We start from the raw sequence: 15791 nt of genomic DNA on the forward strand, positions 1-15791 counted from the left end.
GCTATACACGGCCCAAGGGAGGACCCTGTCAGCCTTCCCCCTGGGCATGTCTCTCACCTTCGTTGTTCAGTTTTATAATAGTGTCGGAGAGAAATTCCACACGCACAACACCCAGCTTCATCTGGCTCTGAACAGGTATGGAAGCCAAAGGTATGGTGACGGTGACGGGAACCTTGCAGATAAGGCTGGTGACATGCAGCAGACCCAGTAAATCCTTCTCGTGTTTTGCACTTGGAGTCTGATCTGTTTCTTTCGTTGAGATGTGGGGAAAGACCAGAATGCTAGTAGTTGTTCAACGAAGAAACATTTCAGGATATTTTGAATCCGTCAAGTCCTAGTTCACAGAAATCTCCCATAGGGGGCAAATTGGAATATTATTATCAAAAAGCTGTACTGGAAAAAAATTTTAAAAAAAGAAAGCCTTCCTGGGCACTGCATGTGTGAGGGTAACAGACTGGTCCGTGGGCCCTTCTGAACTTCTGGGCCGTCGGATGTAAAGTGTTATAATAGCATCCGCCCCCAGAACCGTTTCCCAACGGAGAGATTTCTGTCTTTCACGTCTACTTTCAGAGATGACCTGCTGCTTATTGGGCCAGGAAATAGGAACTACACTTACATGGCTCAAGCCGTGAACAGAGGGGTGACGCTCGTGGGGCTCTGGGACCGGAGGCATCCGGGCATGGCAGATTACATTCCTGTTGCTGTCGAGCACGCCATTGAGCCAGACACTGGGCTTACGTTCGTCGGAGACGTCATCTGCTTCAGCACTCACCTTCTCAACCAGGATGGTCTGGATACCTCCCGTCCCTAACCTCGCAACCAACCGGCAGGACTAGGAAGCAGCTGGTCCCCTAGAGCGTCCTTTTCCAGATTACCCACCGCCCGAGGGCCTCTCTGAGAAAGAAGTTTCTGTGTGTTTTAGTTTTCACGTTAACTGATGGTTGTCAACTTAATGCCCGTGTCTCCCACAGCCAGCCAGTTGGAAGTCAGCAGCCGTTTTTACCCGGCGCCCACCGAGCGCACTGCTCTGTGTAATGTGCCACGTAGGCAGTGTAGGGTGCCAGGACTTCTCCCCATTTCCATCCTTTAAGGAGGTGGTCGTTGAGTTGAAGGGCAGTAAATGATGCTTTGTGAGGCCCATTTGGAGGCCTGTCTCCTATGTATAGCATCACTGTAACAGGTTTGGCCTTGTACCGGGCTGAGCTGTACTCTTGATCGGCAAAGCGTTTCTGCCCTCAGAAGTACTGTGGAGTCAGAGGAAACCAGCTTTAGAGAGCAGACGAGTTTTGGTTGTTTGGGCTTCCAGACAGCGTATTCCCAAGTGGTACACGCTGGCTGCGCACCACCCAGGCGAGATGCACTGGCTTTGCACCCTCCTGGGAACTCAGTGCACGTGTTCAGGTACAGATGGGATGTGGGACCTGATTTTAACGGTAACTGTGTATTTGGGGCCTGATACAAGGGAGCTCTGCTCGGCTGAGGTCAGACCCTCCGATCCTGTCACCGCGGGCTAACGCGTAGCCGGAGCTGGCACGCCAGCTCTGCTCGGGGTCCGCAGAGCCCCACGCCCGTGATTGTTAGCCTCTTGTCAGTGGCGCGGGGGCTTTTCGCTTTCTCTTACTAGGTTCTGTCCTCTGCCGTCCATTCTGGAATTTGGGGGCATCCCAAATCCATGCCAGTTTGGATGAGGAAGCCAGAGGGCCTCAGGCCAGAATCAATACCCCAAGCTAACTCTGGCATCCCTCTGCCACCTTGAGACATCCCTCTCCTGCCAGCCGTCATTTTCTTGCAGGCTTCCCGCTGGTATCCTCAGTAGCTCCAAGCAGGCTCGTCCTTAGCAGGGTCTAGATGAAGCTTATCCAGAGAGTTATCCCTGTGTGTAGAGTGAGTTTTTCTTTAAGGAGAACACGTCCATTGTCCAGCTAAGTGGCTCCTTTTACGATTCTGAAGGTCAGCAGTCCTTCATTTGCCACCGTGACACACAAAGCGAAGCCTGCCCCTCAGAAAACGAAGCTCTTCTCCAAGCGGGTGTCCGTCCTGGGAGATCATTGTGCCTGGGTGGCCTCCGGATTTAGAGCGAAAGGTGGCAGCCAGTGCCCTCTCGTCTTTTCCTAGGTGAGCCCGGGGTGTGGATGGTTTCCACGGACAGTATTCTGCAGACAGACGTTGTCACAGGGGTAGGAGTGGCCCGGAGTCCCGGAATAGCAACAGTCTTTCATGACATCCCAGGAGTAGTGAAGACGTATCGAGAGGTAAACCCAACGATAGCAGGGCTGACGGACACGGGCGGCTGTTTGTGCGCGTGGGCATGTGCAGAGAAAAGGCCCCGGGAAAGGCAGCACGCTCACACGTCCAGCGTGGAGACAGCCACAGACTTCACTCACTGGGGCGTGGAGGGAAACAGCGAGTAGGACCCGTGACCAGAATGACCAGTCTGACTCATACTCCAAGGTGTCACTGTGGCTGCTGGTTGGTACTAGGCTGTAGGGGTGAGTGCAGAAGCCGAGACTGGCCGGGGGCTGTTACTGCAGTGACCCACGGACCAGGCCAGCTCGACGGTGGATGCGGGAGGTGGGAGTCAAGAGTTGGTTTTGTCGATTGGTTTTTAAAATTGGAGAAATGACGGCTTAGGCATGATTCAGTAGAGGAGAAGGTGACATCGGAGGAGGAATGGCTGCGTGGTACCCGAGCGGGTGAGATGGGCGAACCGTGAAGAGCTCAGCTTTCTGGAGCCCTTTCTGGTGCCCCCTTAAGTATATATAGCCTCCTCCCCCTGTGCTCAAAGAACTTGTTTGTTCCTCTGTTCATTCCTTAAATGTGACAGCTGTCATTCTTTGAGCATCTACTGTGGGCTTGGCACTTTGCATCTGTTTTTCAATTTTGATATTACATCCAGTACAACTATAATTTTTAACCTTCAACCTGCAAAGTATTGTCCCAGTTTTATCGATGAGTAAATTACCCAGTAAGTGCCCACATCATATCTGGTGCCTTCTTTCCAGGAATTCACTGTCTAGTGGTGACATTATTGCTATAGATGGCATAAATAATTAAAACAGAATTGATCATTGCTTTACTAGTGGTATATCAGAAATGCTCTTAGAATACATTAGAAAGTCACTAATCCTGCCTGGATGCCGAGGCTGGATTTTTCATAGATGACGCTTAAACTGAGTCTTGAGGATTAGAGATTTGTCTGGCAGGAAAAGGGGGAGAAGGCATTTTAGACTAAAGGCATAGATGGACAAAGGCAAATAAAAGCATATGTTATGTCTGAAGACCAATGAATAAACTAGGGTGACTTCAGTGTAAGTTTATGAGGGTGGACAGAAAAGCTGGAGAACAGCCAAAAAGAGGATTTGTCTCGAGAGCAGATAAGAGGGGTGAAGAGAGAGAGAGCATGAGAGGACAGCTAGAAAGAGCGATCGAGAAGGGTCTAAGTAGTAGAAAAGCCGGGGGAAAGGGTGTCACAAAAGGCAAGAGAAGGATGGGCTGTGGCGTTAGAGGCTACAGCGAGCCGAAAGGCCGTTTCTATTCCGGTTCGTGTGCCTTGTGAAATCCTTGTTTGGTTATTCACGAACTAGCAGACACTCGCCGGGGCCTGTTACGTGTCAGTGACTGTGCTAGGCTCTAGAAAATCACAGACGAGAAAGACAGAACTTCCTTACTGAGCTCTTAATGTAACTGACTTGTTTTAAGGTCCTCGAGTAGTTGAAAAAAACAGAACAATGGCAGAACTGAGGAGACCGGGCGGGCAGTGTATTGTGTTTAAATTGAAGATATTTGAGGGAAAGGGCCATCAGTGCCACCATCTCCTCTCCTCGCAGTCATTAAGACTTGCCTCGTATACGAGGCACTGTACGGGCTGCACGGAGACGAATTAGGGCTCTAGCAGCTTAGAATCTAACAGGAGGGATTTTAACAAATATAAAGATACCTGTGATATAAGGCAGAACATCACAAGTGTATTGAGGAAAACCAAAGTACTCTGAAGTTTCAGAAAGGGTTAAAATTATATGCAACTAAAGAGAGAAACCTTCTGAAAAACATTGCCATTGTCTTCAAAGGCATTTTCATAGGGAGTCATACAAAGGGAAGACGTCAGAAGGAAAAACGGACAGACCTCCTTTGAGAAAACACATGTTCTTCTCATAAATGAACAGATTTTGTGGTTCTCAACTATGTGATCGCAAAAGGGCAATTCGGGTGAAACATGCTTTTGGTTAAATGAGTTACCGGGGTAGAGACGGAGGGAACCGGAGTCTCTAAGAACTTAGGGACACGTTTTCCTTTGGTTTGCTGACAGGTGGTTGTCAATGCATCATCAAGACTAACACTCAGTTATGACCTGAGGACTTACCTCACCAACACCCCCAACTCAACCGCGTTCAAGCTCTTCATCACCACGGGCAGAAACGGTGTCAGTCTGAAAGGTCAGGACCCCTCAGAGGCGCGGGTCTGTCCCCATCTCCCCACCGTTCCCTAACTCAGTCACCCCTCCGGACGGGCCATCCCGGTGCCCTTTTACTTCAAAATCGACCCAGTCTTAACAGATAAATCACTGAGCGCTACGAGACCTCAGGAATTATAGCTGTATTAAGGTTTGAAATAGGCCCAGCCTGGGCCCTGTCATCTTTCTGGTCATAGCCCTGCCTGGGACTAGGAGGTGGCCTAGACCAGGGACTTCCAAATGGCAGGTTGGCAGTGTCACCCAAAGAGATGTTTTAAAAATACAGACTCTTAGGCTCTATCCAGAAACTTCATCAGTTTGGGATGGGGCCTAATTCTCTTTAAGCTTCCCCAGACTTGAGAATCGTTGGACTAGGTGACACCTGAAATGTTTTTTGCTCAGCACATTTGCCTAGTGTTTTGTTATTGTTGTTATTCTGTATCAGATCATCATTTACTGTCAGAAAAAGGCAGAGGACTGAAAACTCATCAATCCCAGCTGCTATGTTAGGAATTTTTATATATTTTGTCTCACTTACGAATCTCATCAGGTAGTGATTATCTTCATGTTACAGAGGAGAACCCTGAGTCTACGAGCAAGTGACATACAAGGACACCCAGTGAGTGGCAAAAGTGGCAGATACGTCCCACTCCAGAGTCCATGTACATGCTTTCATTCTCTTTGCTTTTTTCCTAAAGAAGGAACAAATTCCAGATTTTTTTCTTTTTTGGCAAAAAGAACATTCAAAACCAAGCAGAGAAGTCTAGACTATAATTACTATCTATAAACTTAGGATAATTTTCTAATATAATATTGTATGTTAACTATAACTGAAAAATTAAAAAACTTAGGATATTTTAACTCTTAACTGCCATTTTGTCCTTCAGTTTTTAAGCACTGAATGTATTTTCCTTTCACATTAGATATTTAATCTTATAAATACAATCTAAGAATGTATAAATAAGAACATCTGATTCTTAAAATTCTCCAGCTTCTTTTACAAAGTACTAAGTGTTTCTTCATAGCACATTCACTCATTTCTCTCTTATGATTTTACGGACTGCAATTTTTTCCCCCACAAAATCTTTCTAAAACTACAACTTATCGTGAAACCTCATAAAACCATTCCTTTGATATTGCTGACAGTTTCCAAGAGGTGAGAATGGTCACTGGACTGCTGGCAGTTGAAAAAGAGCTTCAGCAAGCCGAAACCATTAAGAAACGGTGCTGGGAAAACCTTACCAGGACACCAGTCCCTATTTAGCTTAGAACGCCATCCATCGTCGCTGACCCCAGCCTGGCGCCAGTTGGCTTCTTGCTGGCTATGTGGCTCCTTTTAAGGCACCACTTGTAGTGAAGTTCTAGAGATATTTGACTTGTCATATTTAATCGGTTATGGAAAACAAACCTTCTAGACTTAAAGCTGCTTCCCAGATGTATTGCAGTGCAGTATTTCTAATAGCTGTCCAATTTCCCCGTCTTATTCCCACTGATGAATTCCAAAAAGCTTTGACAGAGGACACCACCTACCTGTCGTGTGGTTAACGGAAGCCCCACTGCAGCCACCGCAGGCCAGCAGAGGCGATGGGCCCACACTGTTGACTGCAGCAGGACCGGCGAGGCGGAGGCTGTAGCGAGTCAGGCGGAAATGACCCTCGTGCGTCTTTGATACCGAACCGCCTCTACATAATGGTCTCCCCTTTAAAATTCTCGTTCGTGACAAAGCTGTTTACCTCTCTTCTGCTTATTAGGATCCTGCACCCCGAGCCAGGCCAAGGCCATCACAGCGGTCCTCCTTCCAGAGACCCTCGTGCTGTGCCACGTGCAGTTCAGCAACACCCTGCTGGACATCCCGGCAAGCAAAGTCTTCCACGTGCGTGCGGATTTTAACGTGGAGAAAGGTGCGTTCCGCCGGCTGAGCTCGGCCTGCACCTTGTTGTCCTGTGTACAACTGTCACCTTATTGTGCTTATGCTTTCCAGTGGCATTCGCTGTGTAACTCTGGACTCTCTCAATCGACACTTTTTGTCCAAGCCATTCAGACTTTTCACATGTCTCTGTAACACCTTCCTATTGTGTATGCTTTTCTGTGATGTACTGTTTCGTCGGTCCCTGTCATCTCTGAGGGCTTGGCTCAAATCTCACTCACCTCCTCCCCCCAGTAAGTAGCAGAGCCTGAATGTCTGCTGAACTGAAGGCTAAACCAAGCCGCAGAGCACGAACAGGCAGAAAGGAGAAAGAGGCATTATGCTGGGAGGACATTACATGTCACTGATCTAAAACGAGGATCCATGTCCCACATAAACAGGACAGTGCTACGTCGGGAGGGGGGTTTCTGCCCCAGGCCGGCAGCACAAACGGTCTGGGTGGGTGGTGGGCAACCACGGAAGGAGGTTCCCTCAGCAAACTGCTGAGCCTCAGAGTGCCTGGAACCAGGACGGGCAGTGGAGGTACAGAGGGGGAGGACGAGGCTTTTGACTCTTACTAGTACTGCGCAGGTGATTAATCGCAGCCTGAAGGTACTCACAGCCCCTGGGGCGGCAGAGACGGGTAAAGTAAGGTTTTACGGAGTAAGTGCTCTTCGAAAGCAGTTTTCAAGTCATGTACTAGCAGCACAGAGACTGGACAAGGAGAACGGGGCAAGGCGGCCGGTAAGTGGGGCCGCTGCAGTCACCCGAGCGTGCACCGACGAGCGTCTGCACGGAGGAGAGAAACCAGCGGGCAGATGTCAGGCATTTCAAAGGGTGACTTAGCAAGATTTGGAGAAGACCGAAGAATGGAGGAAAGGGTGTCAAAAACAGCTGAGGTTTGAGGGTGGGTAACTCCGAAAATGCTGCGAACAGAAGTAAGGCCGTCCGGAGGGCTTTCGCTAGAGAAGTGGCCGCCCCCACCCAAGGCCCGCCTCTTCCACAGACCCTTTCTTCCTCTTACCGACTGTTCCATTCTGCAGCCCCTGCGTTTCTGCGGGCGCACTAACACTCCCCGACCTGCCCACTGACCGCAGACGTTTCCTTAAGCAGCGAGTCCGGTCGTGGGTTCCCCGAACCGGCTTCTGCCGGCCCGTAGTGCGCCAACACTGAGCACTCAGAACCGAGCTCGCCATTTTTACTTCCTATCCTAATTTGTGGGCTCAGTAGAGCCTCTGAACCTCCTGCTCCGCTTTCCCTCCTCAGGGGTTTACGTCTGCCTGATCAGGGTTCGACTCCAGCCAGAGGAGCTGCTGCAGGCCCTCAGCACGGCTGACACCTCCGTGTACGGGTGGGCCACCCTCGTCAGCGAGCGCACCAGGAACGGCATGCAAAGAATCCTCATCCCTTTCGTCCCAGCCTTTTACATCAACCAGTCAGAACTGGTGCTTAGCCACAAACAGGACCTCGGGGAGATAAGAGTGCTGGGAGTGGACAGGGTTCTTGAGAAGCTGGAGGTATGTTAAGGGCTGAACCAAAACAGGGCAGGGTTTTAAAAAACATTTCATTCGCAGTCCAAAGGGAGTTTCTAAATGACTTGGTAAAATTCACCACAGGAAATTCTTAAACAGAACAAAGAAAACCTGTCCCTTTCACAATGCCAGGGGGGCTCCCAGAGCCCAGAACCGTGAGCTTTGCCAGCCTGGAAGAGAACACCAATGCTATCTTAAAACCATCTTTAGAATTGTAGTTTAAAACTTTTTTGCAGCCTATTTTATTCTCACGGTTCCCTTTTTCCCTTATCATTCAACACATCTAAGTGTGAAAAAGGCAGTGACTTACTGGCAACTAGATCTAGAAAGCCAGGTGTCTGTGTGTGTTTAAGCGTGGAATGCACAGACACGAAACCGGTCCTCCTTTCCAACAAGTTCCATCTGTTTTTTCTCCAAGGTTGTCCCCAGCTCCCCTGTCCTCGTGGTCTCCAGCCACAGGCACGCCCCCCTCACGTCAGGCATCGCCGTCTACCCCGTCAGAGTGGTCAACTTCACCTCCCTCCGGCAGAGCGCGTCACCCGTTTTCATCAATGTCTCCTGTGTGCTCACGGGTCAGAGTGAAGCCGTGCTGGTGAGAGGCGTGAGGGACCCTGGGGCAGGTGAGCACGGGGGCTCGTTTTTAATCTAGCGGAGGAAAGAACTTATTTCCAATTTGATGGGAAAAGTTCAGCCACTGGACCGAGTTTGCTCAGACCAGCTGGGCACAGATCCATCTCGAAGCCTACCCAAAACATAACCTTCAGGCAGCTCTTACCACGAGCCAGATGCTATACTTACCATGTTTAAGGATAGTCGTATCAGTTTAAGATGAGTCCGTCACCTTAAGTGTACCACTTACCAAACCTGATAAATGGTTCATTTGCTTCAAAAACATGCAGCAGATCTTTCTTGCAAAGGGCAAATGGTGATAACCCTGGAACCGACACTTAGCTTCCCCAGTCCCGATTCTGGCCATTACCCAGTTTAGGGACAATGCCGTGTTTGGCGGGCTGGAAACCGCTATGGAAAGGGGTCAGGAGAGCCGGAGAACCATCCTCCTCGTGCCACTTCCGTGTGCCTGTCCCTCAAGGGCCAGAACTGCTGTTACTTAGTGGGAGGGAATGAGGCTGAGCCCTCGCACACCTCCTCAGGGGAGAAAGGGTTTTGTTCATATGAGCACTTGATGTGTACAGGTCAACAAATATCCCAAGCACATGAATATGCAGTTTAATTCTCATAACGCGAAAGGGCAGGTGTTTTTTCCTTGTAAAGCATTGAGGAATTGAGATTTTCAAGGCTCCACCACTCAAGTGCTGTCACAGCTATTTTTTTTTAATTTACAGTTCACTGGTTCTGAATCAACTCATGGGAATACGGGCAACAAACCACTGTCAGCAGTATGTGACTGTCACCAATGGAATTCATGTTCCAATTGTCACGTCTCAAAATATTTTTCAAAATTACAGTAATTATCAGACCTGAAGCTAGACTTATTACTAAGGCATACATATTACTGCATCCATCACAAATTATGCCTTTCAACATTTTGCTAACCGTATAATTGTCACAAATTGTTTTTTCTAACTTTTGATATAATTAGTTTCCTTTATTCTTGTTTTTGCATTGAAAACATCTGAGAGGGGACCCAGACTGCCAAAATTGCCCATGGCAAAAATAAAAAAAAAAGGTTAAGACCCCTGCATTCCTTAGAGGACCTCGTGGGAACAGTCCACTGGAGTGCTTAGACACAAATACCCAGCCCAGCCTCATCTGTCACAGGCGTGCGCCGGCCTCTGCTGCATGCCAGGCATGGCGCCGACTGCAGAAATCTTAAGACGGGGTACCATTGAGGAGACAGGAACCTCCTAGTTCAGTGTAGACAGAACAGTCTAAGGTGCTACGAAGGCCATAAGCCTCGTTCGACTAACTGGGACCCGATCAGGAACTAGAGAACCTTGTTTTTAGTATGTGCACTTCAGGCGAACTCTGTTCTTCTTAGGGGCGGTTTTTAAACAGTGTGAAGCTGTGAAAGTTATGAAACAGAGTACGGAGAGAGGCGTAAACCCAGTTAGGGCTCTGGAGGTCCTGTCCTACCTAGAGATGCAGAATAGCAACTCGGTATGAGGGCCTGGTGACAATTTATGTGGAAGGCCCGTAAGTTCAGGCTGTTTGGGCGGGCAGGAAAGAGTTCCAGACACTGAAGAATTTGAAATAACCAAAGGCAGATGCCAAGTATGCTTCAAAGACACGTTTAAAGTTTTATTAAGGACAAAGTTACATACAAATCAGAATGTTCCCTAGAAACGACATTCTGAGCAAAAACGGGTAAGGGGCCCCTGGATTTAAGAGGTTATTGGTGATCCAAAAAAATGTTTCACGTAGTAATTAGAAATTGAAATCATCAAAGATTGTCACAGTTTGACGAAGGGAAGCATGTCACCTGGAGTTAAGTGCACGGGAAGGGTAACAGGCATTCCAAAGTGGCAGAAGACTTATTCCCTTATAAGCTAAGAGGAAAAAATAAGAGGCTCAAGAACTAGAGTTTATCACTTTGGCAACAGGAAAAAGCCAGAGGTGGAGCCAAGTATATTTCACCTCTTTTAAGAAACGAAATGATGTCCCAAGGTCTGGGTTTTGAGTGCTTCTGTTGGATACTTATGACCACGCATGGTTTTAAATCAGTATCTGCCCTGGATGTGTTATTAAAATAACTATTATCTTTTGTTCTGGCCAACGCATAGATCAGTGTGAAGATTCAGGTGTCCTCCAGAAGTTCGTGGGTTCTTACCAGATCCTCCTCTACACCCTCTTTGCAGCGTTGGCATCAACAGCTTTCCTCTTTCTAGGTAAGGAGTCCTTATATTCAGCACGTGGACTTTGACTTGGAAACTGCCATTTCACAAACTAAATAAGGATGAAAATTAGTTATCGCATCTAATTTGGGACAAGCAGTTGACATTGATTTAGCTGCCCTAGCCAGTCGCCTAGTAGGTTCTGCTCAACTTACAACTATCAAGAAGCAATAAATTAATATGGCAAACATACTCAGAAGTGGAAGCCATTGCAAACCTAGTTTTGCTCATGTTCACAGCTAAACACACTATTTTGTCTACACCTGCACATCCTACCATCTTTTAGCCAGAGATCAATACCTCTAACAGTTTAATAAAGATTCCTAAGCATGCTACTACTAAATTTGAAATATTTATAGCAATATTTTAAAGAACCTCTAAATGTTAAAGTTGACTCTGCCCCTCCCTTAAGGCCTTCCTTCGATGCCAACATCAGTAAAGGCGACATTTCCTTTTTTTTTTCCAGCATACAATGCCTTCCTGAACGCGTTACAGACAGTTCCAGTGGTTTACGTACCAACCCTAGGAACACCACAGCCAGGTGAAGAATCGCAGCATTACCTCCTGCAGATCTCAGGTAGCCATTTTCATTCACCCTTCACTGTCTCCCTTCCCCATTTATCTCTAGGTGCTTACACTCCCGCCACGCATTGTCCCCCTCCGTTCGTGAGTCCGCAACCCCCAGCAGTCCAGAGTCGGCTACAACACTGGCTGTGGAGTATAAGGCACTAACCTCCACTTGGACAAGTCCCCATAGCTGTAGGAGACTGGAACCCTCTAGCACTAGACCAGGAGCCTAGCAACAACCTCCATACACGAAAGATCCAAACAAGGCTTCTGAGAACTGTAAATAAAGACGCCTAAGCTGTTTTGTGTTAAAGTGGTGTGTCGAATGGTATTTTAAAGATGAACTGTTAGTCTAAAAAAACTTAAAAGTGAAAGTAAATTCCCCATTTGTATGGCGTATCACATTTTCAACCCAGCTCCAAAGACTTATCAACGAGCCTTAGGTGGAAAGAAATGTCCCAAATGGACGTTTTAAGGACGTGGCTACTTACTTGCCCCAAATGACTCTAGCAGTCCACTCTCCTTGTTGCCCCTGAACACTTGAAGTGGGAACTTCCTAGCAGTAAAACAAGACAATAAACAGGATGTATCCAAAATGTGTTTATTGGGATGGTTCCTCACTCATCTTAATTCATGGTGCTTTCAGTGCTGCTTCCTTCTGAAGGAGCATCCTGGAAGAGAAAGCGTGAGGTTAACTGACAGCAGCCTACTCACCCTGCACCCCACCTCCACAGGTCAAAATGACCGATGGCCCACCCACAGGAAAGCAACTCTATTTTAACTCCTTTAGCTAACACCCACCCACTTAAAGACCTTATCAGCTTCAGCTCAGGAGGCCCCTTTTATCAACCATTTACCTTCTGTAAGCCTTGCTTTTCCTCCTGTGGGCTGACAGAGGACAGTGGAGCAGCCAACACACAACACGACTGTTTGTGCATGGCTAAAGACGGTGGTGATTTTATAGCATCCTAGAAAAGACATCAAGAAATGGTTGCTTTTTGCCATGCCTTTCACTTAAATGGAAGCTATCATGTATTAACATGCATGTTATATAAACTTTTGAAACTTACTAACCTATTCTAAACGCGATTACCGGGCTCCAAATATACATTAAAGCCAACTCAGAAGCAATGTGGACTACTTGCCCCCCACCTATGAATTTTTGGTTGACGAGTGACTGTCTAATCCTAGATCCTAAAAAGGAAAGGAGTGGAACCGACGATTTCTCAGGTCACGAAGGGTCATCAGTCCTCCGCTTGCGAGGGAAGGACGGTCAGTAATGGGTCAACACGACCCCCACCCCCGCTTCCACGCGGAGTCCTAACTGCGCAAGGCACAAGCCCGGCACGTCATCCCAGTCCCCTCACACACAGAAACGTCAGGCTCTGAGTCTGTGTGTGCAGTTTTGAGGGGCGATCACTCCTCCTAAAATGCAAAACTGAACCCGTCCCGTACGCTCCAGTTTTAAAGCGTCGGGGCTGCTTCCAGGGTCCGGCACGGCTCACACTACACCTTGCCCCGTCTCGGGACCACTGCGCCCCGGTGGGGCGAGCTGCCGCCTCACCTGGGCACTTCACGTCCATGAAGTAGGAGTTGGGGCTCTGCACCAGGCGCTTCTTCTTGTGTTTCCTCTTCTCCTCTTCTGGAGAGGGGTGGAGGAGGTCCTTGGCGAGCTACGAGAGGCAGAAATGCAGATTGAGAGACCAAGGCGGCGAAGGAAACCAGCCCCGCGGCCGCACCCCGGGGAGGGCTCGCCCCCGGCCGCCCCGGCGTCTGCGCAGCTGGGCCGCCATCTTATCTCCGCTCCGCTCCCGTCCGCGCAGAGCCCCGCGGCCCCCGCCGTTGGTGTCCCCGGAAGTGCGGAGGGCACACGAGGGCCCTATGCGCCCCGAAATCAGCGTGAGGGCAGCGGGCGGGCGGCCGGCGAGAGCTGCGCCGAAACCTGCCGCGAGGAACTCACAGGCATGTTCTCGTGAGGAGGTCGACACCGCCGGAAAGGAGCGAGAGCGGAAATCCTGGCCCTTATATCCGCCGTCCCTCCGGAAGTGACGTCAGGGCCGACTGCCGCCATGTTGGGAAGGTCATTCGCTCACGGCCCGCTCGCGGTGAGGCGAGGAGGGGCCGCCATTTTAGGAAGGTCTGTCAACAGTAGTCGTGACACACGCGTGCCATGTTGAGTGAGCGGGCTCTCCGACAGAGGTGAGCGTCTGCTCCCTTCCAAGGGATGAGTGGCCACTTTGACAGTTAGAGCCGAGCAAATAGGAACTGCTGAGGAAGACAGCCCGGCCAAGCAGTGTCCGGACTTCTGAAATTTCTTTACGAATTTTCGGTTGGGTTAGTTTGCCCATTTTAAACAATTCAGAAATGTAAATGTAAAAAAGTGAAGTCCTCATATTTCTCCCATCCCCAGCCTACTACTAGAGTTGTTAAATTGACTGTCTCCTTCGACCCTTCCGTCTAATAATGATTACATCACCCCCGTAGCGCTGACTCGCTGCGTCCTTCTAACAGGTCGACACTATTATTATGCACATTTTACAGATTAGGAAAGTGATGCACAGAGAAGCCACGTAAATGGTCCGAAGTACTACTAGACGCCTTCGAGAAGTCCGTGCCAGTTTACGCCCGCATCCTTTCCCCGCGTTTTCCCCAGCACTGCGTTTCCACGACTTCTAACCTTGGCGGCACTGACACCTTTGACGGAAGGAGAAGAAAAGGGAAAGTGAAGAGTAAAGCACTTTCTGCAATAATAACCAAAGGTTTGGAGTGTCTGTCATGAAGGAGGAATGAAGATGCCCCAGCTGGCACCTGGAATATGGTTAATTCCAGAGGAAAGGGAGGGCAGGGCCCGAGAGTGCCGCCAGTGGCGGGGGAGCCCGCGAGCGCGCCACCACCGGCTCTGTCGGGGAGCGCCCTCATTTTGTTGCCTTTGCTAATTTCGGGGGTGCAAATATTCCCAACGTGGCAACGGTTCCAAACTACCAATGTGACATCATTAAGCCCGGAGTTGGTAAGAGACATGCACAATCTGTTCTCATAAGCCAGTAAGAACTGATTCCGGTTTGTCAACTGTGATTGAAAAAAAAAATTGTTTTAATTTAAAAAAAAAACACAAAAAACTGGTTCCACTGACGGACTGGTCAAACCTCTGAGGAAGTGACATTTAAGCTGAAATCTCAAAGACAAGGAGTCAACCATGCAACAATCTGGGGGGAATGCACCCTAGGGAAGAGCTTGTGAGCATGAACCCCAAGGCCAGAATGGGCTGTGGGCGAGCACTGCCGGGCTGCCGAGGTTCCAGCGAAGGCGGGGTACACCCGCACGAGCCCGTTTTAGAGAAGCAGGCAAGAATAACAAATCGCAAGGAACCAACAGTCCAGTTCCAGGCAAAATAAGATGAAAAGAACTGATGGATTTTTATCGGAATAAGCCGTAAAAATTGAACGGTAACTAAAAGGACTTGTGAGAAATGGCTGGGCCAGTGAGGAGAAAGAGGGAAGACTCGAGATTTGTGATGCAGCTTGAACACACTCTGGGAGGTGGGACAATGCACAAAATGGGATTACCTTGTGTTGAGAAAGGGGACAAAGATGTCACGTGACAAAAGATACTTTCTCACAACCAGTGCACTATCTTTACACAAGGAGGATTCTTCTGACCCCGTTAGAAAACCAGACATTCTGAATAAGTTTTTCCAAAGGCCAAGATAAACATTTCTTTATAGTTACGTTCGCTGTACTTCAGTTTCCTGGTTGCCAAGGCTACGCACCCACAGCCGTTCAGTGGGGTGTCAGGAACCCGGCCTCGGCTGTTAAATGAGCCACATCTTCTCCGCAGAGTGAGACCAGACAGGTGTAGTCCCTACCTCTGCCTTTCTGAGCTGGGCTCCCAGAAGGAAGACTGTTCCAACTGAAGGTCTGGGTGTGTCTGCGTGGCATTGTGTGCGCGCGTGTGTGCGTGTGTGTGTGTGTGTGTGTGTGTGTGTGTTGGGCCGGGGCGGGGCCCAATCGCGGTATCGGGAACGTTAATTTTCACTCTGCTCCACCAGGGGGCAGACTGACGCAACGAATAACCCCGCACTCCCGGGGCGTCCCGCTTTTTTCAAAAGTTGTTGGGAGTGTAGAACTAAGGGCTTGGAACACTCACACCGGAACCCTGGAACCGCCCCCGGGGTCTGTCTTCCCTGAATGGCCCTTCCAAAAGTCGGCCCCCAACTTCTGCCAACGCTCAGCGCCATCCCCGCCGTCACCTTCATTCCCCCAAACTTTCCCCTTCTAATTCCTCCGAAATTCCTTCCGCCCCGGTCATCTCGGTTAGACGTCTACTTCCCCTCGCTCCAGCCTCTGGCCTCAGACTGGAAAAACGAGGTCAAAGGTGGAGGGCGGTGATCGCAGCAGCACGCCGTGGGACACGAGGCGGGAGGCAGGCCGGCCTGGGCCTGGGCGCTGGGAGGACGGAAGGCCGGCTGGCCCGGCCGGCCGGCC

At 49.3% G+C, this 15791-nt stretch overlaps 2 protein-coding genes across 2 annotated transcripts in view; one reads left to right on the top strand and one right to left on the bottom strand.

Moving 5' to 3' along the window:
* NUP210L (nucleoporin 210 like) overlaps positions 1 to 11620 on the top strand; it is a 49321-nt gene extending 37701 nt beyond the window's left edge. Inside the window, exons 30-39 of the mRNA XM_023534314.1 lie at positions 2 to 135; positions 571 to 788; positions 2116 to 2252; positions 4307 to 4433; positions 6202 to 6351; positions 7623 to 7873; positions 8307 to 8508; positions 10630 to 10734; positions 11207 to 11281; positions 11369 to 11620. Coding sequence (XP_023390082.1) covers positions 2 to 135; positions 571 to 788; positions 2116 to 2252; positions 4307 to 4433; positions 6202 to 6351; positions 7623 to 7873; positions 8307 to 8508; positions 10630 to 10734; positions 11207 to 11281; positions 11369 to 11472 — 1503 coding nt within the window. The 3' untranslated portion in view covers positions 11473 to 11620. The remainder of the gene's footprint in view (position 1; positions 136 to 570; positions 789 to 2115; positions 2253 to 4306; positions 4434 to 6201; positions 6352 to 7622; positions 7874 to 8306; positions 8509 to 10629; positions 10735 to 11206; positions 11282 to 11368) is intronic.
* A 272-nt stretch (positions 11621 to 11892) lies between these two features.
* Positions 11893 to 13468, bottom strand: RPS27 (ribosomal protein S27). Its single transcript, XM_011366466.2, has 4 exons — positions 13268 to 13468; positions 12872 to 12980; positions 12165 to 12275; positions 11893 to 11978 (listed from the first exon to the last, which is right to left on the bottom strand). Exons 1-4 carry the CDS (start codon positions 13376 to 13378, stop codon positions 11950 to 11952), a joined length of 360 nt encoding a protein of 119 aa, XP_011364768.2. The 5' UTR covers positions 13379 to 13468; the 3' UTR covers positions 11893 to 11949.
* Between the last annotated feature and the right edge of the window lie 2323 nt (positions 13469 to 15791).

The sequence above is a fragment of the Pteropus vampyrus genome, unplaced genomic scaffold, assembly GCF_000151845.1.
Source record: "Pteropus vampyrus isolate Shadow unplaced genomic scaffold, Pvam_2.0 Scaffold124, whole genome shotgun sequence".
Lineage (NCBI taxonomy): Eukaryota > Metazoa > Chordata > Mammalia > Chiroptera > Pteropodidae > Pteropus > Pteropus vampyrus.

Coding starts and splice junctions, on each gene's coding strand:
- RPS27 (XM_011366466.2), bottom strand. CDS start 13,378: ATGGCGGCAGTCGGCCCTGACGTCACTTCCGGAGGGACGGCGGATATA. Junction 12,981..13,267: donor CTCCTCACGAGAACATGCCT/GTGAGTTCCTCG, acceptor TGCCTCTCGTAG/CTCGCCAAGGACCTCCTCCA. Junction 11,979..12,164: donor AAAAGCAAGGCTTACAGAAG/GTAAATGGTTGA, acceptor TTTCTCTTCCAG/GATGCTCCTTCAGAAGGAAG.